This window comes from Oenanthe melanoleuca, chromosome 1 (assembly GCF_029582105.1).
Source record: "Oenanthe melanoleuca isolate GR-GAL-2019-014 chromosome 1, OMel1.0, whole genome shotgun sequence".
Lineage (NCBI taxonomy): Eukaryota > Metazoa > Chordata > Aves > Passeriformes > Muscicapidae > Oenanthe > Oenanthe melanoleuca.
In genome coordinates, this window is record NC_079333.1 from 36,179,243 (window position 1) to 36,204,542 (window position 25,300).

Genomic DNA, 25,300 nt, shown 5'->3' on the forward strand with positions numbered 1-25,300 from the left:
TATAGCTGTGAGTATCTATTTTTCTCTGCTTTTCTGCATCTGGTGCATTCCAGAGAGGCTCACAAAGATAACCATGTAGTCCCTCTGAAATTACCTTTGCCACATTCCACTGCAGCAGAACCAGCATCTAACCTGTTGCTCTTTGCAGCAGAAAGCTGAACAGCAGCTGACATTTCCCCTTCACCTTCAGAATCAGTCTGTGTTAAGTAAAAAAACACACATGAGAAGTGGGACAGGCTGCTTCTTCACCCCATTCCACCCTCAAAGTTTCTGTTTCTGCCAAGAGTCCTAACAAGAGAGGGATCAGGTGGTGGAAAGAACAGAAAGGTCAAATAGCACGTTTGGCATCTCTTGCATAGATCTTCCAAAACAGGAAAAATACCAGAGACCCAAGTGTGCTGGTTTCACGTAGGAGAGGAAAGGGGAGCTGCCTGAGAAGAGCAGAATAAAATCCCGGGACCAAGAGGGCTGTCTCCTCTGTGCACTCTGTGGGCTGCATGAACCATCAGAGAGCTGATTCAGTGGTTGACAGCCCAAGTGACCAATGAAAAGTTATTTCGCTTCCATCAATCCCATTGCTAAGGTGATTCGCCCTCTTTGGCCTTCCAGTGGCAAGGTCGGTAGCAATCCCCAGGGCCCCGGCCCCAGAGGGGGCCCCGTGCGGCCCCCCCGGCTCCGGGCGGCCCCGGCTCTGCTCTGCTCGGCTTCGGCACAGCCCGGCTCGGCTCCCGGCTCCGGCCCTGCTTCACCTCCAGCCCCGGCACAGCCCCGACACGGCTCGGCTCGGCTCCCCTCTCCACACGGCATGGCCGAGCTGGGGGATGGCAGAGCCACCGAGGGCTCTCCTTTCCCCCCACCCCGTTCTGAGAAGAGAGGCCCCAGATGATCCACGGGGCTCAGAGTTTTTCCAGCAATGGCCTGGCCCTGCTTCTTCACGTCCTGGATACAACTTTAACCCTTTTAATGCCTGGATAAGACTCTAGATCTTCCGAGCTCCCCGGAATGAGAGGAATGAAGAGGAATTCTACTGAAGTCAGTGAATTGAAAGCTAAGTTTCCAGATGGGAATAGATTGAAGAGTTCCCACTCTTAAGTAGCTGAAAACATTTTTTGGGGGCTATAAGCGGACTGTGACTACACTAAAATTCCTTAAAACTGTGAAATGTACTTGGGGAGGTTGGGTGCTTGAGAGGAGGACCTCTTGCCTCGAGGAAATGGGGCTCGCTCTTTTGGGACTGGAAATATGGACAGAGACATTCAATAGGAAAAGAGATGAAGAGAATTTTGTTTTTCAGCACCCTGCCTTTAAAAATAGTACCCCAGGTGTAACATAACACATGGCACAGCTCTGGAGGGACTGTGGAAATGGGAGGAAATTCATAGTTTCCAGTTATTCCCAGTTCGGACGCGAATTGTGAAGGTGAAGACACTGCTTAAGCATAAACCAAAAAAGGAACTTTTCTCTCTAGATTGAACTGAAATGAGTTTTTTATGTAGATAACGGACTGAATTGTCTTCTGTATGTTGTTAAGAAATGTGGAATGAAGGAAGGGGGAGGAGGGAATAACCTAGAAATCTTATTCTGAATTCTTTTTTGTGTTCTTAATAAATTTCTTATACTCTTTTAAGCCTGCCTTGTCTCTGCTCCTAAACCCTATCTCTAAAGGAAACCAAATATATTAAAGCTGGAAAACTCAAGTCACACTCTGGCACCTAGCTAGAGAGAACCTAGGAAGACGACATTGTGGATAACCTGCAAACATTGACACTGACTGGATCCACAGAAGTGATCTGTGAGGTAGAAAAAACAATTTGGACAATGCCTAGAAGCCTTCTAGAACTTCGGAGGACTGTAATCAGGACAAGTTTTACTTCTTTGTGCTAGAAATCCCACATGGACAACACCTGTAAGGAGGTCCCAGACACGAGCTGGACCTCACTTTGTCCCTGTCCCAACTGACAAGCTTGTCTGAAGAAGCATCAGCGTGTCAAGGTCCAAGTTATGGATGTGTGGCAGAAGCAGCAGTAAAGGAAAATGGAGCAGGTGAGTCGGAAGGACCCCCACTGTCTGCCTCAGAAAAGGTACCTCAGAATCCCAGGGAGAATCATAGTCTTCGTCTTTTGCTTCTCCCCCTGCTGGCTGCAAGATTTTCTCTTCCTTCATCCCATCTCTACATGCTTGTTTGAAGACCTCTAAGAAAAAAAAAAAACAAATGATAGCTATGAGTATCTATTTTTCTCTCCTTTTTTGTATGTGGTTCACACCAGAGAGGCTCACAAAGCAAACCATGCAATCCCTCTGAAATTACCTTTGTCACATTCCACTTCAGCAGAGCCAGTATCCAATCTGTTGCTGTTTGCAGCGGGAAGCTGGACAGCAGCTGATATTTCCCCTTCACCTTCAGAATCAGTCTGTGTCAAGTAAAAAACATACTTGAGAAGTGGGACAGGCTGCTTCTCCACCACATTCCACCCTCAAAACTTCTGCTTCAGCAAAGAGTCCTAACAAGAGAGGGATCAGCTTATGGAAAGAACAAAAAGGGTAAATAGCACGTTTGGCGACTCGCTTGCGTAGATCTTTCAAAACACAACAAATTCCAGCTGCCCAAGCTAGAGAGAATCTAGGCAGAAAACATGGTAGATGATCCACAGCCATTTGACATTGACTGGATCCACAGAAGAGATCTGTGAGATAGGAAGAGCAAATTCTTACAATGCCTAGAAGACTTCTAGGATTTCAGAGGACTGTAACCAGGACAAGTTCTACTTCTTTGCCCTAGAAATCCCACATGGACATCACCTATAAGAAGGTCCAGGACACTAGCTGGACCTCACTTTGTCCCTGTCCCAACTGAACAGCTTGTCTGAAGAAGCAGGAGCGTGTCAGGGTCCAAGTTATGAACGTGTGGCAGAAGCAGCAGCAAAGGAAAATGGAGCAGGTGAATCAGAAGGACCCCCACTGTCTGCCTCAGAAAAGGTACCTCAGAATCCCAGGCAGAATCATAGTCTTCATCTTTTGCTTCTCCCCCTGCTGGCTGCAAGATTCTCTCTTCCTTCATCCCTTCTCTACATGCTTGTTTCAAAGCCCCTAAGAAAAGATACCCACATTATAGCTATGAGTATTTATTTTTCTCTGCTTTTCTGCATCTGATCCATTGCAGAGAGGCTCAGAAAAATAACCATGTAGTCCCTCTGAAATTACCTTTGCCACATTCCACTTCAGCAGAGCCAGCATCCAATCTGTTGCTCTTTGCAGCGGGAAGCTGGACAGCAGCTGAGATTTTCTGTTCACGTACAGAATCAGTCTGTGTTAAGTAAAAAAACATACATGAGAAGTGGGACAGGCTGCTTCTCCACCCCATTCCACCCTCAAAGCTTCTGCTTCAGCCAAGTGGCCTAACAAGGGAGGTATCAGGTGATGGAAAGAACAAGAAGGGCAAAAAGCACAATTGGCATCTCTCTTGTGTAGATCTTTCAAAACACAGCAAATTCCAAATGCCCAAGCTAGAAAGAACCTAGGCAGAAAACATTGTGGATCATCCACAGCCATTTGACATTGACTGGATCCACAGAATAGATCTGTGAGGTACGAAAAACCAATTTGGACAATGCCAACCTTCTAGGATTTCAGAGGAATGTAACCAGAAAAAGTTCTACTTCTTTGCCCTAGAAATCCCACATGGATATCACCTGTAAGGAGGTCCCAGACACGAGCTGGACCTCACTTTGTCCCTATCCCAACTGCCAAGCTTGTCTGAAGGAGCAGCAGCGTGTCAGGGTCCAAGTTATGAACGTGTGGCAGAAGCAGCAGCAAAGCAAAATGGAGCAGGTGAATCAGAAGGACCCCCACTGTCTGCCTCAGAAAAGGTACCTCAGAATCCCAGGGAGAAGAATCATTGTCTTCATCTTTTACTTCTCTCCCTGCTCGCCGCAAGACCCTCTTGTCCTTCATCCCTTCTCTACCTGCTTGTTTCAAGACCTCTAAGAACAGAACAGCACATTATAGCTATGAGTATCTATTTTTGTCTGCTTTTCTTCATCTGATTCACCCCAGAGAGGCTCACAAAGCTAACCATGTAGTCTCTCTGAAATTACCTTTGATGCGCTCCGCTGCAGCAGAGCAAGCATTCAACCTGTTGGTGTTTGCAGCAGGAAGCTGGAAAGCAGCCGACATATTCCCTTCACCTTTAGAATCAGCCTGTGTTAAGTAAAGAAATATACATGAGAAGTGGGACAGGCTGCTTCTCCACCCTATTCCACCCTCAAAGCTTCTGCCTCAGCCAAGAGTCCTAACAAGAGAGGGATCAGGTGATGGAAAGAACAAAAAGGGCAAACAGCATGTTAGGCATCTCTCTTGTGTAGATCTTTCAAAACACAACAAAGTCCACCTGCCCAAGCTGGAAAGAAACTAGGCAGAAAATATTGTGGATCATCCACAGCTATTTGACATTGACAGGATCCACAGAATAGATCTGTGAGGTAGGAAAAACCTATTCTGACAATGCCAGACTTCTAGGATTTCAGAGGACTGTAACAAGGAGAAGTTCTACTTCTTTGCCATAGAAATTCTACATGGACAACATCACCTGTATGGAGGCCCAGGATACTTGCTGGACCTCATTTTGTCCCTGTCCCAGCTAAACAGCTTGTATCAAGAAGCAGCAGCAACGTGTCAGGGTCCAAGTAAAGAACGTGTGGCAGAAGCAGCAGCAAAGGAAAATGGAGCAGGTGAATCAGGAGGACCCCCACTGTCTGCCTCAGAAAAGGTACCTCAGAATCCCAGAGAGAAGAATCATTGTCTTCATCTTTTGCTTCTTCCCGTGCTGGCTGCAAGACTCGCTTTTCCTTCATCCTTTCTCTACATACTTGTCTCAAGACCCCTAAGAAAAGATAAGCACATTATAGCTATGAGTGTTTCTTTTTCTCGGCCTTTCTGCGTCTGGTTCACTCCAGAGAGGGTCACGAAGGTAACCATGCCCTCTGTAATTACCCTTGATGCGCTCCATTGCAGCAGAGCGCACACCCACTGCTTTGCGGTCTGCAGCAGGACGTCGCTTGCCGGCAAACACTTCCTCTGCAATATCCGAAAAAGCCTGTGTAATACAAAATACACATGTGAGAACTGGCACAGGGGACTTCTGCACCCACTTCCACCCTCAAAACTTCTGCTTCAGCCAACAGTCTTAAGGAGAGGGGTAAGATAATTCGAAAAGACTAAAAAGGGCAAACAAAGCCTGTGCATTCATCCTTGTTGTTGAGCAGCATTTTTGAAACAAGACAAAGTGCAGCTGCCCAAGCTAGTGTGAACCTAGGCAGAAGAAATAAATCCCTACATTATGGGTCATATACAACCATTTGGCATTGACTATTCACAAAAGAGATTTGTGAAGAGGAAAAAAGCTATTATCAGTGCCAGCCTTCTAGACTTCAGAGGACTGTAACTGGAAGGGGTACTTCTTTGTCCTAGAAATCCAGCTTGAGGATAACACACAAGGAGACCCCAGACATTAGCTGGACCTCACTTTCTCCCAATCCTCACTGAACAGATTATCTGAAGCAGAAGCGTATTAAGTTCCAAGTAAGGAGTGTGTGGCAGAAGCAGCATCAAAATAGAATGAGTTCAGAAGTAGGTGAGCCAGAGGGCTCCCACTGTCTCTCTCAGAGAAGGTACCTCAGAACCCCAAGAGGGATCACCATCTTCCTTTTCTGCTTCTACTGATGCTGCTGACGAGACACCTAAGAAATACAAGAAGCCTGTTATTTCTGTGAGTGCTTATTTCACTCTGCTTTTCTCCACTTGCTTCACTCCAGAGAGGCTCACAAAGGTAACCACATGGTCCTTCTGAAATTACCTTTGCCACGTCCCACTGCGGCAGAGCGCGCATCCAACCTGTTGCCGTTTGCAGCAGAAAGCCACACACTGGTCCACACTCTCCCTTGACTTTTAGGATCAGTCTATACAATTTAAAAGACACACAGATTAGAACTGGCACAGGCTGCTTCCACACCCACTTTCTTCCATGCTCCAAACTTCTGCCAGCAGGCCTAAGGGAGTGGGATCAGGGGACAAAAGAACAAAATGAGCCAACACAGCCAGCATGTTGAGCAGGGTTTTCACAATATGATCCAAGACACCTCCCTGAGCTAGAGAGGACCTAGGCAGAAGAAATTATTATCTAAAGTGTAGGTCATATGGGAACTGTTTGACAATGACTGCACCTAGAGAAGTGAGAGAAACCAATCTGATTTTTATTAATGCCTGGGCATATGTTATACATGAGGTGAAAAAAAACAACTTCAGGGGTTGTACACCTGCTGGGAGCCATGTCCTTGGTGAGCCTTCACCTGGCAGCTGATTGGGGGAGAGAAAATTTCCATGGCTGAGAACCTGCAGCTGCTCCAGGAGTGTGCCCGTGGCCACGGCGGCGTGCTTGCCGATGGAAGGGATGGACACGCCACGCAGCCGGCTGTGGTTTGAGAATCTCATCTGGCAAGACTCCTGGCAGCTGTGGCACCCACACTCTATCTGCTGAGCTGATGCCCACAGCCCACCCAGGGTGCAGGGCAGTGAGCTGTCCCTGCCTTCTGTTTCTATCTCAGTCTCTCTTTCCCCATCTTTGATCTCTTTTCTATCCCACTTGGGTTGGAGCACTTATCCTTCTTTATCAATAAACAGTTATCAGGTATAATATTGCTGCGCTAGTGTTTTATTTTCATCCATGAAATCTGTCAAAAAGAATCCTCCCCAACTCCCCTTTTACAGAGGAAGGGACAAGGGGCAATCTGAGTGATGGAAAAACAGCAATCCTCACTATGCCAGCCTTTCCCTGGTTTCAGAAGAGCTTTACTGCTCTGTGTTATTCTAGAAATCTAGCTTGGAGGTCAGCCACAGGGAGGCTCAGGACATTAGCTGGGGCCTTACTTTGTCCCAGTCTGAAATGAACAGATTATCTGAAGCAGTGGCTGGTTAAGGTCCAAGGTACAAGTGTGTGGCAGAAGCAGCAGCAAAGGAAAACGAGCCCAGGAGCAAGCCCCTGAGTCAGAGGGACCTCACTGTCTCCCTTGGAAAAGGTACCTCAGAATCCAGGGAAGAATCAGTGTCTTCTGCTGCTCCTCCTGATGGTTGCAAGACCCCTAAGAAAAACATAAGTTCATTATAGACCTGAGTGCTTGTTTCACTCTCCTTTTCCAAATCTTTTTCACTCCAGAGAAACTTATAAATGTAACCAGTTAATGCCTCTGAAATTACCTTTTCCACGCTCCTTAGCCGCAGAGCGTGTGCCCACTCTGCTGAGTTTTCCAACAGGACGCTGCACGGTGTTAATCACTTTGTCTATGAGACCACTGAGATGCTGTGTAATTTAAGAGAGACATGTGAGAGCTGGCACATGCTCCTTGTGTACACCCTTACACACACAAAGCTTCTGCTTCAGCCAAAAGGCCTAACAAGAGAGGGATCAAGTAATGGAAAGAACAAAAAGGGCAAATACAACCACTGTGTTTGGCATCTCTCTCGAGCAGATTGTTCAAAATGGAATAAAATCCACCTGAACAAGCTTGAGAGAACCTAGGCAGAAAATTAAATATCTAAATTGTGGGTCATACACAACCATTTGACACTGATGATTCACAGAAGAGACTTGTGAGGAGGTAAAAGTCATTTCTGACAACACCAGACTTCTAGGACTTGAGAGGACTGTAACCAGAAGGAAGCTTTACTTCCTTTGTCCTAGAAATGCAGCTTGAAGGTCACCCTCAGGGAGACACACAACAGTAGTTGATGAGCAGAGCTTTCAAAATGGGACAAAGTCTACCTACCCAAGCTAGAGAGAACCTAGGCAGAAGAAATAAATCACTAAACTCTAGGTCAACAGGAATTATTTAGCCTTGACTGCATTCAGGGAAGAGAGCTGTTTGATGGAAATACAGCAATCCTTACAATGTCACCTTTCACAGACTTCAGAGTACTGTAACCAACAGGGAACTTTACCACTCTGTGCTATACTAGAAATTGTGCCTGGACGTCAGCCTCAAGGAGGCCCAGGACATCAGTTGGACCCCCTTTAGTCCCAGCCTGCACTGAAGAGATTATCTGAAGGAGCTGGTTGTCAAGGTCCAAGTTACAAGTGTGTGGTAGAAAAAGAATCAAAGGAAAACGAGCAGAAAAGCCAGTGAGCCAGAGGCACCCCACTGCCTCCCTCAGAGAAGGTACCTTACGATTGCAGAGGGAGCCATTGTCTTCTTTTGCTGCTCCTGCTGCTTTCCAGGTCCCTAACCAAAGATAAGAAGCGAGTAATTTCTGTGAGTGTGTATTTCACTCTGCTTTTCTCCACCTCCTTCACTCCAGAGAGGCTTACAAAGCATTAGTCCCTCTGAAATTACCTTTGATGCTCCCCTTGGCAACAGAGGGCTCTGGAAACATTCCAGGAGGACGACGCACAGGGGCTGCTGCTTTATCTAGAACTTCCCTATTAGGCTGTGTAATTTAAAAGACACGTGTGAGAACTGGCACAGACTTCTTCCACACCCACTTCCCTGCTCACAACTTCTTCTGCCAACAAGCCTAAGGAGAGGGATCAGGGGACTAAAAGGGCAGACAGGGCCAGTGTATTTGGCATCTCTCTTGAGCAAATATTTCAAAATGGGACAAAATCCACCTGCCCAAGCGAGAGAGAACCTAGGCGGAAGAAATAAAGATCTAAACTGTGGGTCATACACAACCATTTAACATTGGTTGGATCCGCAGAAGAGATCTGTGAGGTGAAAAAGAGCAATTCTCACAATGCCAGCCTTCTAGGATTTCAGAGGACTGTAACCAGAAGGAAGTGCTATTTCTTTGTCCTAGAAATCCATCTTGGGGATCAGCCACAAGGAGACACACGACATTAGCTGGACCTCATGTCCCAGTCCTAACTGAAGAGCTTGTCTGAAGCAGCAGCATATCAAGGTCCAAGTTGTGAGTGTGTGACAGAAGCAGTAAAGGAAAACAAATCCCAGAATCCAGGGAGTCAGAGGAACCCCGTTTCCTCCCTCAGAGAACGTACCTCAGGATTCCAGAGGCGGCATTTGTCTTCCTTTTTCTTTGGTCCTTCTGCTTTGTAGTCTCCAAATAAGAAAAAAATAAGAAGGAATGAGTCATTTCTGTGGGTGTTTATTTCACTCTGCTGTTCCTCACTCCAGGGGGGCTTGCAAAGTTAACCACCTAGTCCCTCTGAAATTACCTGTGTAGGTCTGTTCTGTGATAATTTGAGCAAACACTTTATTTCGGTCTGCAATTGGACCACTGTCTTCCTTTTCTGCTGCTTCTTCTTTTGGTCCATCATCATAGAAATAAGATAAGAAGCATGTTGTTGAGTGTTTATTTTTCAGTTCTTTGGCCCATCCCTCCAGACGAGCATCCCATTGATATGGTATCATTCTGTTACAAGCCACAGCGATTTTCCTCATTACCTCCTTGATAGAAAAGTATCTTACCTGACTCTCCCAAGGAAGATGTTTCCACGGGAATGATAGGAGTTGTCTCATAGCAGGAGCTGCCAATTTGTTTCTTAGCAATACTAAATATAGAAAGGAAGAAGATGCATTAGGTGAAATCCCCCCAGACTTCCAGGCACTCTCTGCAGGAAGAGCAAAACCCATGCATGTTCTATTCTACCCATATTCATAGACAACTGCTAAAGGGCAAAACACACACACAGAATGTACTGCAGTCCTAGAGTAATGGAGACTGAAATCCTCCTTACAGGCATGCTGACAGTACAGGTTCCCAGTCTTATCTGTGGAGTAACTCACACCCGCTGCAGTCTGGCTACAGTCTCATCTGATAAATCCCCTCTCCATTTCAAGGGCCAATGAACTTAACAAGCCTCCTGGCACACTGACATCACCAAAGCCTCTCCCTCAGCTAGATGTCATGCTAATGCTGCACCTACTCTCCATGTCAAGATGGTTTAATATCTCCTCAGTCCTGGTCCTCACTTTGAAGGGCTTCAGAAATTCCCTTCAGAAATTCCCGTGGTTAGCCTGAGGACCTGAGAGTTTAGAGAGCTCCCAAGTGGCTTATCAAGAGGCTAACAAATACTGTGCTTTCATTCCAAGACCTGTGTTGTCTTCAAACAACCCTGGGTTAGCTGGGGCTTGGGTTTGTTTAATAAGCAGCAGAAAAACAAACAAAAAAACCAATCAAACAAGAAAAAAAATTAAACATGCTCTCCAGGTCAAGGTTGCTGTGCAGAATGGTGTATTATCACGACATTTATACTGTGCCAGAAGCCTGGAGGGAAGGAATGAGCACCACATATTGTAAGAGGAATTTTCAAACATGCTTTATTCCTAAAGGGGTTTTATCCCACAGTTTACACAAACCCCCTTCTCTCCTGCTTCCCATCGATACAGGTTGCCAGAAGGGGAAGGGGAAGAAGAAATAAAGTCAAGATCCAGGGGCAAGAGTTCATGGGCTATTGTTTATAGCTAGAAAAGGCATGCTCATAGGAATAATGCAATACATTCACCCATCCCTCTGCTACCATCACTGTGGAAGAGGATTCTTTTCCTTAGGCTGGTTAAGCGTACAGGGGATATCAGTTAGATATCCATATATGATGTCTGAAACAAAAGGCAAGTAGTTGCTGCCGATGCAGTGAAACTTAGAAGCACACAGGTGAATTCTCAGAGACAACTGGGGGGAAGGGAAAAAGTTTTCCTCAACTTCCAAATCTACTCTTGACATGGAAATAGATACATCAGAAGACATCACTGACCTCAGCTTCTACAAAGCTCTTAGCACCTCATTTAACCCTACTGCTGTTACCAAAAAGGGAGAATGTAGGCGTTCTAACAATGATATGAAACACTTACACATCATCTTGAACCCCTTTGGTGGAATTTTGTCCCTTGTCTGACACAGAAAAAACAGCACCATGCTGAAGAAGAAGTTTTGTTGCTTTCTTATTCCCAGAAACAGTAGCAATTTGAAGAGGGGTCCTAGGGAATCCAAGAGATAAGAGTAAATATATCAGCTTTTGCAAACATTGCCTAGCCAACACTTCAATTCCTCTTTGCTCTTTAAACAATTCATTTCCCCTCTCCTACAGGCAGAATGAAGGCACAGGCACACACCTACAAGTGCTGGAGAACTTAGCTTGGTGGGACCTCAGGAGGTCTCCTGGACAACCACCTGCCCAGAGCAGACTCAGGGCCTGTGTGCCTTTGTGTGCATGCTCATGTAGGCATGTGGCACAACAAACAGTGCATTTTTGCAGTCCTCAGTGTGGAAATCACCCCCCGAAGATAGTGAGCAACCGAGCCCAGGTCTGCTTTCACAAGTCACACAGGAGATCCTTCTGGACGACTCCTGGTCTTTTTTCAAAGCTCATTCTTATGGCTCCTATCCAACTCAAACAGTGCTAAGGACTCCCACGTGCATTTTTGGCAAACCCTTTACCTGAAAACATTATCCTGAGCATTCACATCAGCTCCTTTTTGAAGAAGGAACTCCACCATTTCTTCACATTTTTCGGTGATTGCAAGAGCAAGCGGAGTGTATCCCAACTGAAAGAAGAAAGTCACTCTCTTAGAATAACAGATTGAAGTCGGGCAAGTTGGCTTGGGAAGAGCAGCTTCACGCAAAGTCCAAGCTTACTTTATTCTTAGCCTCAATATCTGCACCGTGCTCAAGTAACAGCTCCACCAGGGATTTGCTAGAAACCATGACGGCGAGATGAAGGGCAGTGTTCCCGCTCACACCTTTGTGGTTGGGGTTGGCACCGTGCTCCAGCAGGATAGCTGCACAGTCCCTGTGCTGGTGCTCTACTGCCTGGAAACAAGACACAAAGGAGGAATAACTTCCAACATCTATGTTTCTCACTGTCAGAAATCCTGGAGTTTGTCAATACTGGAAAGTATGAGCGTCATCAAAGATTAGAGAACATATGCCCCTTCTGCATACCTTCATTAGTGGTGATTTATTCAATTTGTCACGAGGGTTTAGCTTGCACTTCTTTTCTACCAGAAACTGAACAACATCTGCATGACCATTTATGCAAGCAAGATGCAGAGGAGTCCTAGAAATTAAACATATGCAGTTGGTTTAAGTCCAGATGGCAATTAAGCACCATGAAGCCACTAGCTCACACCCTCTCCCTTCCCACCCTAGTGGAACAGAGAGAAGAATTAAAATTAAAACTTCAAAAAGCAATTAAATTATAACAGATTGATAAATAGAACAAAAGAAATAAAATAAATACTATAATAATAACAGTAAATAAAAAATTCCAAGAAAAACCTGTGATGTACAATACAGTTGCCCACAACACACTGACTGATGCCAAATCCCATTCCAGAATGTTGACCTGGCTAAGCTTCCTCCAGCTTTTGGTGTACTTTCTCACTGGCAAAGCATGAGACACTGAAAATGTCCTTGACTTAGGGTAAACACTGCTTAGCAATGGAGGCTGTGTAAGTCTACAGAGAGTACAGAACCAGTGTGGGCTCCTGAGTTCCTCCTCCCCATCAGTCCTGCACCAGTTTTGTCCCAGAGACAGATGGGATGGGACTTCTGACAGCACTGGGAAGCCAGCTGTGCTGGCTTTCTGTGAATCCATGCCCTGCTAAACCAAGCCACTCAGTCTGGCACCTGGAAAGGAGCTGAATCTGCTTGAATGAAGGCTTGATGAGCTCCACAGAATCATCAAATCTCAATAAGGTTTGGGCTCAAAGGAACCTTAAAGATCATCTAGTTCCAACCCCTGCCATGAGCAGGGACACCTTCCACTAGACCAGATTGCTCAGAGCCCCATCCAGCCTGAGCACTTGAATAAATAGGGAGGGGCAAGAAGAAGATCAAGTACAGGCCCAGGCTCCAGAGCAGGGCAGAGCAGAGTGGGGCTTTCACTGTCTCCTGTTCCAGTTCAGGCAGGGCTTCTATAAGGCTGGCCCTGCTGCCAGGCACAATGCTGTGTTTTGCTGGCTCTACCAGCCAGGGTGAGTGTTTTCTCTGTAAAATTGAGTTTGCTACCTGGTGTGTAGCAAGCCAATAATGACACACTTGAGAGAGACACTGATTATGTGTTTCAGAGTTACACAGCCTGGGTGCTCAGTGGTACTTCATAAATAAAGCACACCCCACCTGACTTTCCATGCTATTATTTACACATAGAAATTCAGAATTAAAAACTTTCCAAGTCCAGCCCCTCTACTATCATTGGTTAATAGTTTCCACACAAGTTGTGTAACAAGAGTTAACTTCTATACATGCTTAGGGGTGGGGTCTTCACCTGGGCAGGGGTATTTTTAATCTGTAGGTGTGATTTTTAGTATTATAATGAAGACAATACAGCTACAGTATACATGGACCTTGAGTCTTTTGCCAAACTGGCAGTGTATATACACAGAAATACATCAATATCTTGATTTACTACAGGCTTTACAAATGTCCTTCACTAAGGGGTGCTTCTGCTGTCTGTTCTACTGACACAACAGTGTCTTGATTTACTTCATCCTTAATGCTTGTTAGTTCCAGGATGTCCTTGGCTAAGGGATGCTAGCTGCTGCCTGTTCCACTGATTGTCTCCTTCCTTACTGCTTAGGCTTGAAAGTAGGCAAAACTCATACATAAAATAACCACCCTGACTCTGATAATTGTGACCAATTCCACCCTTTGGGGAGGCCTGCTGTCCTTACTGCTTGTCGCGGTTGTAGGCATTGATGCGGAGCTTGTTCAGCCACCAGCGCTGCCGCAGCAGGGCCAGGTCGGCGCTGGCGGCCGCGCTGTGCAGGTCGGGCAGCACCATGGCTCGGGCTGGGCTCACACACTCGGGAGGCTGTGCCGAGCCTCGGGGAGCTGCTGTGGGATCCGCAGGACCGAGAGGCGAGATGCGCTCGGCAGCCGCGGCGGTTCCCGTGTGCCCCAACGCCGGGAGCGCGGACAGCGAACGTGGAACCCCCGCGGCGTCACTCACGGGCAACCGGGACACGGGCGGGACACGCGCGGGACACGGGCGGGACACGGGCGGGACACGGGAGGGTAACGGGCGGGAGCGCCCGAACCGCAGCGATCCGGCCAGCCCCAGACCTCCTCTGGCTGGGAAAGTCCCAATGTGTTCAGTCCCAATATGTTCAGTCCCAATATGTACTTCATATGTACGCACTTCATTACTATAGTATGTATATATGTTTGTATGTACAGTATGTACTGCATTATTATAGTATGTATGGATGTATAGTATGTACTTCATTACTATAGTGTGTATGTACGTACATATGTATAGTGTGCAGTATGCACAGTATGCACTTCATTACTATAGTATGTATGTATAATATGCAATATGTATGTATAGTATGTATTTCATTACTATAGTATGTATGTATAATATGTAATATGTATGTATAGTATGTATTCCATTACTACAGTATGTATGGATAGTATAGTATGTAGTATGTATGTGTGTACAGTATGTACTTCATTACTATAGTAATGAAGAATGCTAGCCCAGATGAAAAAAAAATAAATAACAGAACTGACATACTGCTGGTTCCCAGGGGGATGTTTTCCCCTCGGCAGACTGTGTTCTGGAGATAGATAATCTGTTCAAGCCCAGGGCAGGCTTTTGAATAGGAGGCAGACTGGAAGTTTACCATACCCTAATCCCACCGATCAATAGTTAGCTGTATTTCTGTCCTCTTCAATCCATTGATCATTTTATGTTAAAACACTAGCTAATTAATGACTACCTTTGAACACCAGAGTTAGACTCATTAAGTTCACTTCGAATAAATCTATAACAGAGACGAAATTCCTGTTGGTTTGGGCAGCCTTTAAAAGGGGTAATTTAGAAAATGAGTTTTCAATGGCTCCATTCTAGCAGTTGGCAAGAACTCAAAAAATAAGCTGAGCCTCAACTGAGGCCATAAACATTTTTATAGAAACACTAAAGTCAGATGTTCAAGGGAATTCAGTGCCCCAAATTCCCAGATTTGGGGATCCCCAGATCCCCAAATTTTTTTTAAATCTGCCTACTCTCTTGGCACTAAAATACCTCACTTCAGAGGCAAAAACTCTGAGCCCTCTATCATGAGCAGGAGGGGGGCTGCTCACTACACATGCATAGAAAGAGTAAACAATTTCCTGAAGAAAAAGCCCTTTTAAGGAGTGATTTTGCATTTCTTCTTCTATTAGGAAAAATGGTGGATGGCAGGTGGAAGAAAACTTCAAGGACAGAAAATAACTCTAGGAAAAGGCTAATACCCAGCATACACACTGATTCATTTTCTCTCTTTTTTTTTTTTTTTTTTTTTTCCACCTAAAAGGTCATTGTAAAGATTTAATAATATAAATGAAATATTAAAGTCTTGATTGCTCTAATACCTAACTTCTAAATCCTGTTAATAGGGAAAAGATGTCTGACTGCTTTTTCTAATCCTTTTCATGCTTGATTTTCAAATTATATGGCAAAAATTCATCACAGCCAGATGCAAGGGCACCTATTGAGGGACAAGAATTAGTTAGGCAACTGGTTGTTTATAAAATAATTGCCTAGTAACTTATCAATAAGAAACAGTTTACATCAACAAATATTCAGGAGCTAGATTTTGACTACCTAGATAAAAGTCAGAGCCCTTAACTGTGAAGGATTCTTTTGAGTCTCAAAGAAGGCATGGACTTTGGATGCTAACTTCTCAAAAGCTTGAAGAAGAGGCAAGACCACAGAGTCTTTTTCTTGAATGGATTAATCCTTCACCAGTTACACCAGTAGAATTTGCTCTAGTGGATGTGATGGGATTGTATCAGCAAGCAGCACAGACAAATACACCCCACTGCAATGGCTGTTATTCTGTGTCCCCTAGAGATACCCTGCCAGAGCCAAAGTGTCACCCAAATACTGTCTTGGTTCAGTGAATGGTTCACCCATAAATAGTGCTACAATAATTATCCACACTGGAAGCAATTCCATTTATTCAAGTCTTGCATTGCATTCCCACAGCCTAGTCCAAAGCACATCTCTGCAAATGTTATGTTTGTTGCTATCCCAGCACACTGTCCACCCAGCATTCTGAACTAGGCAGGCTAATTGAAGTAACAAGTAAAAACTCAAATTACCTTAATGCCTCCTCATGATTTCTGTGGGTCACATGGTGGTTCTCATACATGGCAAGTACTTGGTTTCTTGCAGGGAAATAGACACCTGAAGTGGTACAGGCCATTCCACCTGATTGTTAGCACACTGGTCATTACCATGACTTGAAGGCATTTAGATGTGCAAGTAACAGGATTCTGCTATTAAACCTCCAGCACAGTCACTGTGTATTGTGTAAGAACATAGGAGCTTTCATATTTAGCAAGTGGCAAAAAAAATCTGCTCTCACAAACCTACTGTATGTAAAGTTCCCTGGTTCTGACACTACTTCCCATCACCAATGTTTGCCAGTGTTCACTGGTGCAGCTCAAATAATGCAGCAGGGTTTGCTCCCAGTCATCACTTGAGTCTCTTAGGAATTGTTAGATTTCATCCTGCTTGATGAACAGATTAACTCTGTGCATTGAAATTACTCTATGCTTTTGATCAGAGAGTTTGTTTATTATTCTCAGAGCACCAGAAGTAATCAATTCTATGATTTTTGCCCTTTTATCCCTCATAATCCTTCTTTACCTCGTTCCAGAAGTGCATTTCCTTCTGAAATTTGCACCCTAACTTCTACTGGGACCATTCACAAAGTAAAGACACCACAGTATCATCCTTGATATTTTTCTTCATTGTAGACAAACTAAGATGACTGTTTAGTATTTTTCATCACTTACATACTAATAGAATACCTGTTCTTGTGTATTAGCCCCTAGGTGTTTTTATCTGCCCTCTTTATTCACATTTCTTCCTAGGCTTTTGAATTATCTGATCATAATAACTGTGCAGGCTGGGATCCCTCTATTCCAGACCTCCTGAGATGCACAGGCATTGGGTCATGCTTGCTCTCAGGACATAACCTGTTGCATAGTCCTTTATGCAGCTCCTTTGCTGCTAACTACATCTTGTCTCCTCCAGCACCTTCTGTTTATGAAGGAACGTCCATCTCCATGGTTTGAAGCTTAAAGAACATTAGCTCCCTAAAATTGTTGGGGTAAATACTGCAATTGCCTTTCAGCCAGAAATAGTCCCAAGAAGAAAAGCTCACAGAAGCTGGCAGAGAGGGAGACAATTGTGATTTCCTCAGGGCCAGGTCACAAGTCTCACAGCACTTTCCTTCCACCAGTTTACAAGAAAAACACATTTTGGAGAGGAAGTGTCACCACTGCAAGACATTTTCCTGATTTGGGTCCCTTTCTTCCTAGAGACAACCCTGTGTTTTGTTGTCGGTTTGTTTTTTTCTAAACCATCTTTAAGAAAACACTCAAGTAAAGTTAGGACACAAGTGATTTGGGTAAAACTGGCAGTGCTGAGCTATTGAAGGATACCAGAGGGATGGCTGGTTGGCTCTGAACATCCAGGTGGGGAAGTTGCTGGGACAGCCATGCCTGGGTGGGCTGGTACCCCCTGTGCCCTACTCTGTGTGTGTGTGTGTGTGTGTGCATGGCCAGCCCCAGAGCTCACACTGCCAGGAACAGCTGGTAGTGCAGGAGAAGATTCCAGTGCTGGAATTAGCATAGGCTTGCCTGACAGAGGACCGTGAGCATAATAAAATCTTAAAACTCAGCATAATTTTACAGTTGAACTTGAACATTTTTTTTCCCAAACTAAACTATTCTATGAGAATCATTCTATGATAAAGCTATATTTATGAGGGCTTATCATATAAACCCTGCTCAATACTCACAGGCCCTTTGTGGGCTGTACTCCCTTTCATCTGCATTTTGTCTTCCTTCTTCTCTGGGTGGGTGACTGAGATGAAGTGACTCACCACTGGACTCCTTGGAATGTCTTCAACAGACAGAAAGAAAGCTAATTGAATTTAAAATGACAGCAACAGTAGGTTTACCTGTGTTAATCTGATTTATTTGTGTTTCCCTGCCAACTAGTTTGGATAAAATTCTAACCATGAGCATCTTCGTGTGCTTTGTTACCTACAGACATTTAAGAAGATTGTCCTTTCTATGGATTTTGTCATATGTGACAAACATAGTGAATTCTCTTTCTTCCTTTTTTTTGCAGTTGGTCCTTAAGAGATGGAGCACACAGTTAATTTGGGAGATCTAGGTAAAGACTAGCTTAAGACGACTTTCTCTGAAAGGTTTTTTTTCTTCCCTGGAATTATGTTTGATAGAAAGGTTTCTTATACAGAAAATTCACAACAGACCCACAGGAGGATACTAAAGGGGTGGGCAGGATGTGCCTTCAAATATCCCTAATTCAACAACTGAATGTTGCACAAGGGAAATGGACTGCAGAAAATGGACAGGATTTCACCATACAGTATTGCCATTGTCACTAAGAAATCAAAAGCTTTGTACTGAACTGTTTAAGCTTCAGAGGGAGAGCTTGCCCTAGATAAGCTTTCCTTGACCTCTACAACCTGCACAAGGCAAACAAGCTGGAGCCAGCTAAACCTGGCTTTAGGGGTAACAGAGAGAGCAAAGAGCAAGTACTTCTGACACATGTAATAAATATGCATCATATATCATATACTCAGATGTGACATGGAGCTGCAGAGCAATCAAAAATCAGTAGGGTGCAAAAATATGTTAGTAAAGACATGAATGTGGCCCCATGTGTGTCTTGAAATGAGAGAGAGGAAAACACCATGGACATCCTGCATTTCCAGATGCTGACAGTGGGCCAAAGCTCCCCCTTCACCACCAACCACCAAAACAAAACCATCAACCTTAGGACTCAGAGCAGGGAAAGAGTGAGGCAGAAGGGGTCTAGAAACTAAACAGGGTGATAACAATAATTGTAATTGTATAGCTGTCATTATTGTATTACTATTGAAGCTTTTTTCTGCATTGAAGCATTTTTCTTTCCTATGTAATTATTAGGTCTGAACTATTATTTGCTTCTTGGATTAAACTGTTAATGTTTCCATCACACCAGCAACAAATTCTTGTTTATATACATTTCTTCTGAAATTTCCTCTGTCCTATGCACTCCCTATCCCTTCTTTATCCTTTGCTCCTCCAGTTGCACCATCCAGAGTGGTGGCCACACTGAAAATGAACCAATGTGAAATACAGGTTTTTTCCAGTGATTTGTTCTGGGAGAGTTGATCAACTTTGCAAACACCATCAGTGTAAAGGGAAGATTACTACCTGTTTTATAAATGCTGGAGCTCTACACAGTTTTACTATCTGAGCATCATTATAATTTCAAAACTATCTCGTTCCAACAGAATGTAAAATGCAATAATAACTACCTGTGAAATTTCTATGGCTGTGTCCTGACAGCAGTACAGCAGCAGCAGTTTTTGCCTACTCTTATTTATTCCTTCTTATTATTTATATGCATTTTCCTGATTATTTTAACTATAAAACTAGCCACATTCCAGGAAACAAGAATTTTAAAGCTGATTATATCTGGAGCAGGACAGTGATTGAAATAAAAATTGTATTTTCAATGTAGACTTTTTTAAAAATTACTGTTCTTTGAATTTTCATACCTCAGTGCTTTGGGCAGGATGGAGAGTAAATACCACATATACAGAAACCTATAACTAATTCTTAAATATTTTTCCCTTATCTAAAGCATATTTCTGCAGCATATCATACAAGCTAATTCTAGCCCAAACTGCAGATATTCAGTGCCATTTTTCTTGATATATGTGCCCAGAAAGGAAAGCTGAAGGATGTAGGAAATCTAACAAGATAAAATAATTTGCGAGATGAGTTGAAAGAGATTAGTCATTTAATTAGAAAATTTAAGAGACATCTGCAATACCTGTGCAGGGTACTTGTTTTTTTTTTAAGCATCTATCTCACAATAAGTAAAAAATTAAAGGTATGTAGGCAACAGCTGTGCACTCCTGTGGGGAGAGATAATATTTTTGTTCTTTGCTTATTCAGCAATTGAAGAGGTCTTAATCAATTAAAGTCTTCTTACAATCACAGTCACCACAGGACAAGCAAATATTTCATAGTTCTTTATGCTCTAAAACAGTTTTATCCTGAGCTTTTGGTTTACTCTGGAGTAATGAAGGTTGCAGCCTTGCACATGATGCCAGTGATTACCCCAAAGCATCCTGTTGTGTTGAGGTTTTCACATCTCTGTAGCATTCCAGTTCCAGCTGAGGCTACAGAAATCTGGATCCAATGCAGATGAATGCTACATACAAACCAAGATATTTATGTCCAAATTTCCTACAGCTTAATGCATTCATTTCTTCCTTCCATAATATTTCAAACATTTTTGTCCTCAGTCTGGGATTACATTTTCTGTGAAAAAAAAAAACCAAACCTAAACCCACAACCCCAATTTTGGCCGCCCTTTCCTTCTTAATAACTTCTATGTTGGCAAAGTGAAGGAATTGGGTATTTAAAGCATCTTTTAAGGGACAGGTGTTGGATTTTCAGAACCAGAGCAAGAAATAATTTGTCAAAGTCATATGTTTTTATAAATATGTTTTGTTTCTGTCTCTCAGTGTTAGTTGTATTTTCAATGGCTCACCAGCACTTTATGGTTCTGAACAACCCAAGTACTGCTCAAGACAGATGGAGCGTTTGGTTAGGGCAAATTCTTCATCTGACCCCAATTCAATCTCACAGCAAAATTATCCATGGCCCTAGGGAAAAAGAAAACCCAAGCTGTTCATTTCATCACGTTTGCACTCTGAAATCTGTTCCTCATGTATATGCTTTAAAAAACAGCATCCTGCCACATCCTGGGAATACCTGAGCCTGTGAAGGCAGTTCCTCACCCTCATCACTATGTCTGCTGGCTTTTGTCACTGTGGGTCAGCCAAAGCTGAGTTATTCTGACAACAGGTGGCTTTTCCTGAGCATCCATCCCGGGAGCAAATAAGGATGCAGGCACAAGGCAGGCAAGGGATTAAACTCATCTTGTGGTCAGGACAACTCTACAGAGAACACTACACACCCTGAAACTGTCAGGATTGTGGAACACATCCAAGGTCATCTGAAGAGCCCCAGGCACGAGGGCTTTCTCTGACAAGAAGACTGTGGTTTGGCATCTCACTCCTTCACACAAAGTTCCTAGGTTTAATCTAGGTTTTGCCTCTTTGTTTTAGGAACAAGTATATTCTTATATAGGGCCTGCTCCTGACAGGTGGTGAAGGCCATAATAGAGAAGTGTCTATAAAATCACCTTCTCCAAACAAGAAGCAAAGTAATTCCTTTAAACTGTTAAGTCAGGGACTGAATAAGTGTTTGTCATCTAATTTCAGCTCTCCCACACATACTTCCAGTGATGTCAGTGAAAGTTTAGGCATCTAAAAGCTATTTTGGATTGACTTCATTCTTCTAACCTGTCAAGAAGGACAAAATTTCATACTTCTCCAGTAAGAAGTGATCTCATTGTAATGACTTATTTCTGCAATTACCTGTAGCTCATTAAGAGTGAGTTATTTCACTTAATTTTTACCTGTTACCCAAAAAAACCCACTAGGCAGTTAAGGAAAGAATCATCAAAGAAATAGGCAAAATAAACTCTTGCCATAAGAAAAACATTGGCTGTTTGCTGGTTTTTAATTTAGTTACTAATCTTCAAACTTTCTATTGCTGAGACATCACCTAAACTTGTACTTTCATCCATTTAAGCATCCAGTAAAGTTTTTGGCAGAGTTGACACTCCAGAACTTGATACTCCAGAACCCTTTGTGACTTCTTTTCAGCTTACTACTAACAAAACTACACTAACTAAACACTGCTTTATTATTCTTGACCCACACCTGGTTGTCCTGCCAATGACATTGTGTAAGACAATGACATGATTAAACTATTAGTGAATCAATTCACAACAACCCCCCTTTGCAAACTATGAAGGCAGGGAAAATTGTGCACAAAGTGCTACAAGAAATAGCCCTCAAATGCGTTTTGTCATAACCAAGGGATATTTTTACTATTCATGGCATGAAATGATGTGATGACTCCTTACACAGGAGCAAGAATGTTTAAAATACTACCAAAATATTTACCATTAATTAACCCAAGGAAAAGGCCACCCACTTCATCCATGAGGTTGTGCATGACTTGATAATGTAACATTTCTGAACTCTCCTTAATCAAGAACAGGTCAGTATTTTAGCCCCTGAAACTCAAAGCCTGCATTGGTGTTACTGAAAGTTCATCTCAGGCTTGCTGCCTGCACCCTCCTGAATCCAGAAACTCTCTGCCCTCCTTCAGCCCTGTGAGATCAAACTCCAGTCAGGATGTCATCTCCACTGCTTTGCCACCCTCCCATTCTCTAAAATGTCTCCAGGATAATTTCGTTGTGACATACATGTAGAAAACCACTATTATCTCAGTTTCATCTCTGCTTATCTTCTTTGTGCTGAATGAACCACTGATCCATGAAACCCTCTGGCTGCTCAGCACTGCTGCAGTCCTCACTCCCTCCCTCCTCTCCTTGGGCTTTGGACATTTGCCACTGCAGTGATCTTATTGCCAACTCATCTGAAGAACATGAATCAGCCCTCTTTCTCCCAAACCACTGTTGAAAAAACAAAAGGGGGTGTTATAATTACAATAAATAAATGCTGGGATTTTTTTGTTTTGTTTTTGTTTTGGGGTTTTTTGTTTTATTTGGTTTTTTGTTTGTTTGGGATTTTTTTAGTTCTTCATTCCAATTTTGCTCTCTGTCCCTGAAATGAAATTCTTACAAGCTGTCATCTAGAAGGAGTCTCCATTTTTTATTATGTAATATAATTTATCCATTTAGTTTTTGTCAGAAAACAAAGGTAGATGGTGATTATTTCTTTTCAGAAAAGGAGGAGATTTTTAAAAATATCTGAACCCAAAGAATACTTTGGGTATCATTGACAGCTGGCCACAGCAAGAGCAGTAAGTGTTCAAAAGTATGAGACCAGGATAGGTCCCCATGCTTTCAGTGCTGAAAGCCAAATGTCTGTTCCCTGCAATGTGTACAGTCAGCATCTGTTACAGAGAGGAGTAAAGCACAGAAAGATCTCACCAGTTTAGGGAAATTCTGTCATTTCCACATGTGGTTTATAAAAAAAGATCAAGTTATCCCTCTCCTTTTGTTGGCTTTTTTGTCTATGTGTTGTGTAGTGTGTGTGTGTGTGTGTGTGTGTGTATGTTGGGGATTTTTTGTTTGTCACTGAATGCAGTTGCAAATTGTTGACTTTTTACTTTGATGTGCATCATCAAAATAACAAATTATGAAATTCACAATATTGGTACGTGCATTTGTTTGTTTCATAGGGCACAGGTAAATCACTGCTATAATGATTGTTAGAAGTCTTTTCCAATTTTAATAACACTTTTCTTTCAGCTATTGCAATGCATAAGCAGTTCATCTGTCTTCATTGCCTTGCCTGACCATATTCTCTGGATTACTGTCAAAATATCCCCAGTGTCCTTGGAAAACCTCATAGACAGTCAGACAATAATCAACACGTTTTCTGTGGGTCTCCAGGGACCCATATCCAGAAGCAAACAAATCAGATCTCTGGTAACAGAGATACCCAGAGGAAATGTGCTACAGAGAATTGCACCCCATTGTCCATGATTCAAAAGTCAGTGCTTAGACAATACTTACTGTATTTAGCCATTAGAAGGACATTTTAGCTAAAAGCAATCTGAAAATAATTTTTTTAAAACTTCCTTTTGAAAAAATTATATTAAAAATTAAGTTTTACTATGACAAGTTTAAGGCAAGAAAATTTAATGGTGATCTGAATCTCTTGACTATTTATGTCAAAGGCCATGGAAAACAAGTGGAAAATTCTGATTGCATCCTGTGGAAGGCAGCAATATATGTTCTAGAAAATCCTTAACAATGGAAGTTTTCTGAGCACAAATGACTGTAATTCATTGTACTTTCTTGCCCATCCCTGCATTTCTCAGAAGTCAAATGATTTCCAGAAGAACAGAAGAAAAAAAATTCAGGATAAGATTGTGACATCTTCAAAATATCCTCTCAATGAGACTGAGCTTTTGAAAATAAACTTTTCCCCCCTAGCTGCTCTATCCATGGCAATTTTATGCTTTAAAAAACACAGCTGCAAAATACTAACTGCAATGCTTTTGGCTCCTTCCCTCATTCATACATCATTTAGCTTCTTTTTAGGAGGTGAAAACATCAGCTAATCTGAGGAAGGAGACAACTGTTTTGAAGCAATTGTTCCATGTAATACACTTTTTCTTGTATTCTCTCATGTGCCATCATGGTACATCAATATTTTATAGAGCATTTAATTACTCAGTAAACACAAGTGGGTGTATTTTCCATAGCTATTCCAAGCACATCAACAAGGCCTTTTTCCCCTTAAGGCCTTGAAGTGTGTATAGTAATGGACTTATAAAACTTTCCCTAGAGTACCTTATTGCTCTTGCTTTATGTTCTTTTAATTTACTTCGGGGTTGCTTGTTTTTTTGTTTGGTTTTGTTTTTCTGAAAGGGGAATTTCCAGGCCAAACCTAGAGACTACTCTTACTGCTTTGACTTCATCTTTTTGTATGGTGAGTACATTAAAAAATAATACAGTGCTGACTTGCACTGAAAGGTTTTTCTAAAAACCTTGCTCGGGCTTTGCAGGAAACAGAACGTGGGCATCTCAGGGAAAAAAAAAAAAAATCAGAAAGCATTAGGCTTGTTCCTTGCTGATTTTGGTGACACACATGTAGACAATCCATTCTTGGTATTCCCTTTGTTTTCAGCTGTGCCACTCATGCTCTGAATCACCCAAAATCTCAGGTTTTCCTTCCTGCAATGGCCTGACATTATTTAAGGGTCAGGACAACATCATTTCTATTTCTTCCACTGTTTTGAAAGCTCTTGGAGTCACAGGTTAACCCTCAGCATTTCACTGTATATTGTAAAATAAGCATTAAAAAAGCTTGCACCAACTACACAGAAGAGCACCATGAGACTAATTATCAGTGTTTCTGAAGAACTGTTATATCCTCAGGCCAAATGTGTTATTGGCAATGTTTCTTACTCTTTCAAGTGCCAACCTGAGCAATAGGCACCAAATTCTTTCTTTCCTTAAAGCCCCTCAAGACAGCAGACCAAGTTCTGTTCTCATATTTGATCCTGTCACATTTTAACCCAAATCTTTTCAGTACTATTAAAACTGAGACCTCTTTTACACCTGCAAAATCTTTAAGAATAAACAAAGAAAGCCTACCAGTGACAAAAGTTGAGCTCCATATGCCTAGCACACTGTTTGGTCCAGCTTCAGGTA

General features: G+C 42.9%; 1 protein-coding gene across 1 annotated transcript in view; it reads right to left on the reverse strand.

The window, feature by feature from the left end:
* Window positions 1–14,636, reverse strand: part of LOC130253217 (ankyrin repeat domain-containing protein 30A-like) — a 34,119-nt gene extending 19,483 nt beyond the window's left edge. The window contains exons 1-24 of the mRNA XM_056491608.1: window positions 14,525–14,636; window positions 13,680–14,079; window positions 11,947–12,061; window positions 11,641–11,814; window positions 11,443–11,549; window positions 10,857–10,982; window positions 9,474–9,556; window positions 9,221–9,307; window positions 9,044–9,102; window positions 8,382–8,475; window positions 8,212–8,270; window positions 7,249–7,351; window positions 7,075–7,133; window positions 5,852–5,954; window positions 5,671–5,735; window positions 4,990–5,092; window positions 4,770–4,879; window positions 4,095–4,197; window positions 3,871–3,980; window positions 3,202–3,304; window positions 2,981–3,087; window positions 2,309–2,411; window positions 2,086–2,192; window positions 95–197 (exon numbers count right to left, since the gene is read on the reverse strand). Coding sequence (XP_056347583.1) covers window positions 95–197; window positions 2,086–2,192; window positions 2,309–2,411; window positions 2,981–3,087; window positions 3,202–3,304; window positions 3,871–3,980; window positions 4,095–4,197; window positions 4,770–4,879; window positions 4,990–5,092; window positions 5,671–5,735; window positions 5,852–5,954; window positions 7,075–7,133; window positions 7,249–7,351; window positions 8,212–8,270; window positions 8,382–8,475; window positions 9,044–9,102; window positions 9,221–9,307; window positions 9,474–9,556; window positions 10,857–10,982; window positions 11,443–11,549; window positions 11,641–11,814; window positions 11,947–12,061; window positions 13,680–14,079; window positions 14,525–14,636 — 2,695 coding nt within the window. The remainder of the gene's footprint in view (window positions 1–94; window positions 198–2,085; window positions 2,193–2,308; window positions 2,412–2,980; window positions 3,088–3,201; window positions 3,305–3,870; window positions 3,981–4,094; window positions 4,198–4,769; window positions 4,880–4,989; window positions 5,093–5,670; window positions 5,736–5,851; window positions 5,955–7,074; window positions 7,134–7,248; window positions 7,352–8,211; window positions 8,271–8,381; window positions 8,476–9,043; window positions 9,103–9,220; window positions 9,308–9,473; window positions 9,557–10,856; window positions 10,983–11,442; window positions 11,550–11,640; window positions 11,815–11,946; window positions 12,062–13,679; window positions 14,080–14,524) is intronic.
* Between the last annotated feature and the right edge of the window lie 10,664 nt (window positions 14,637–25,300).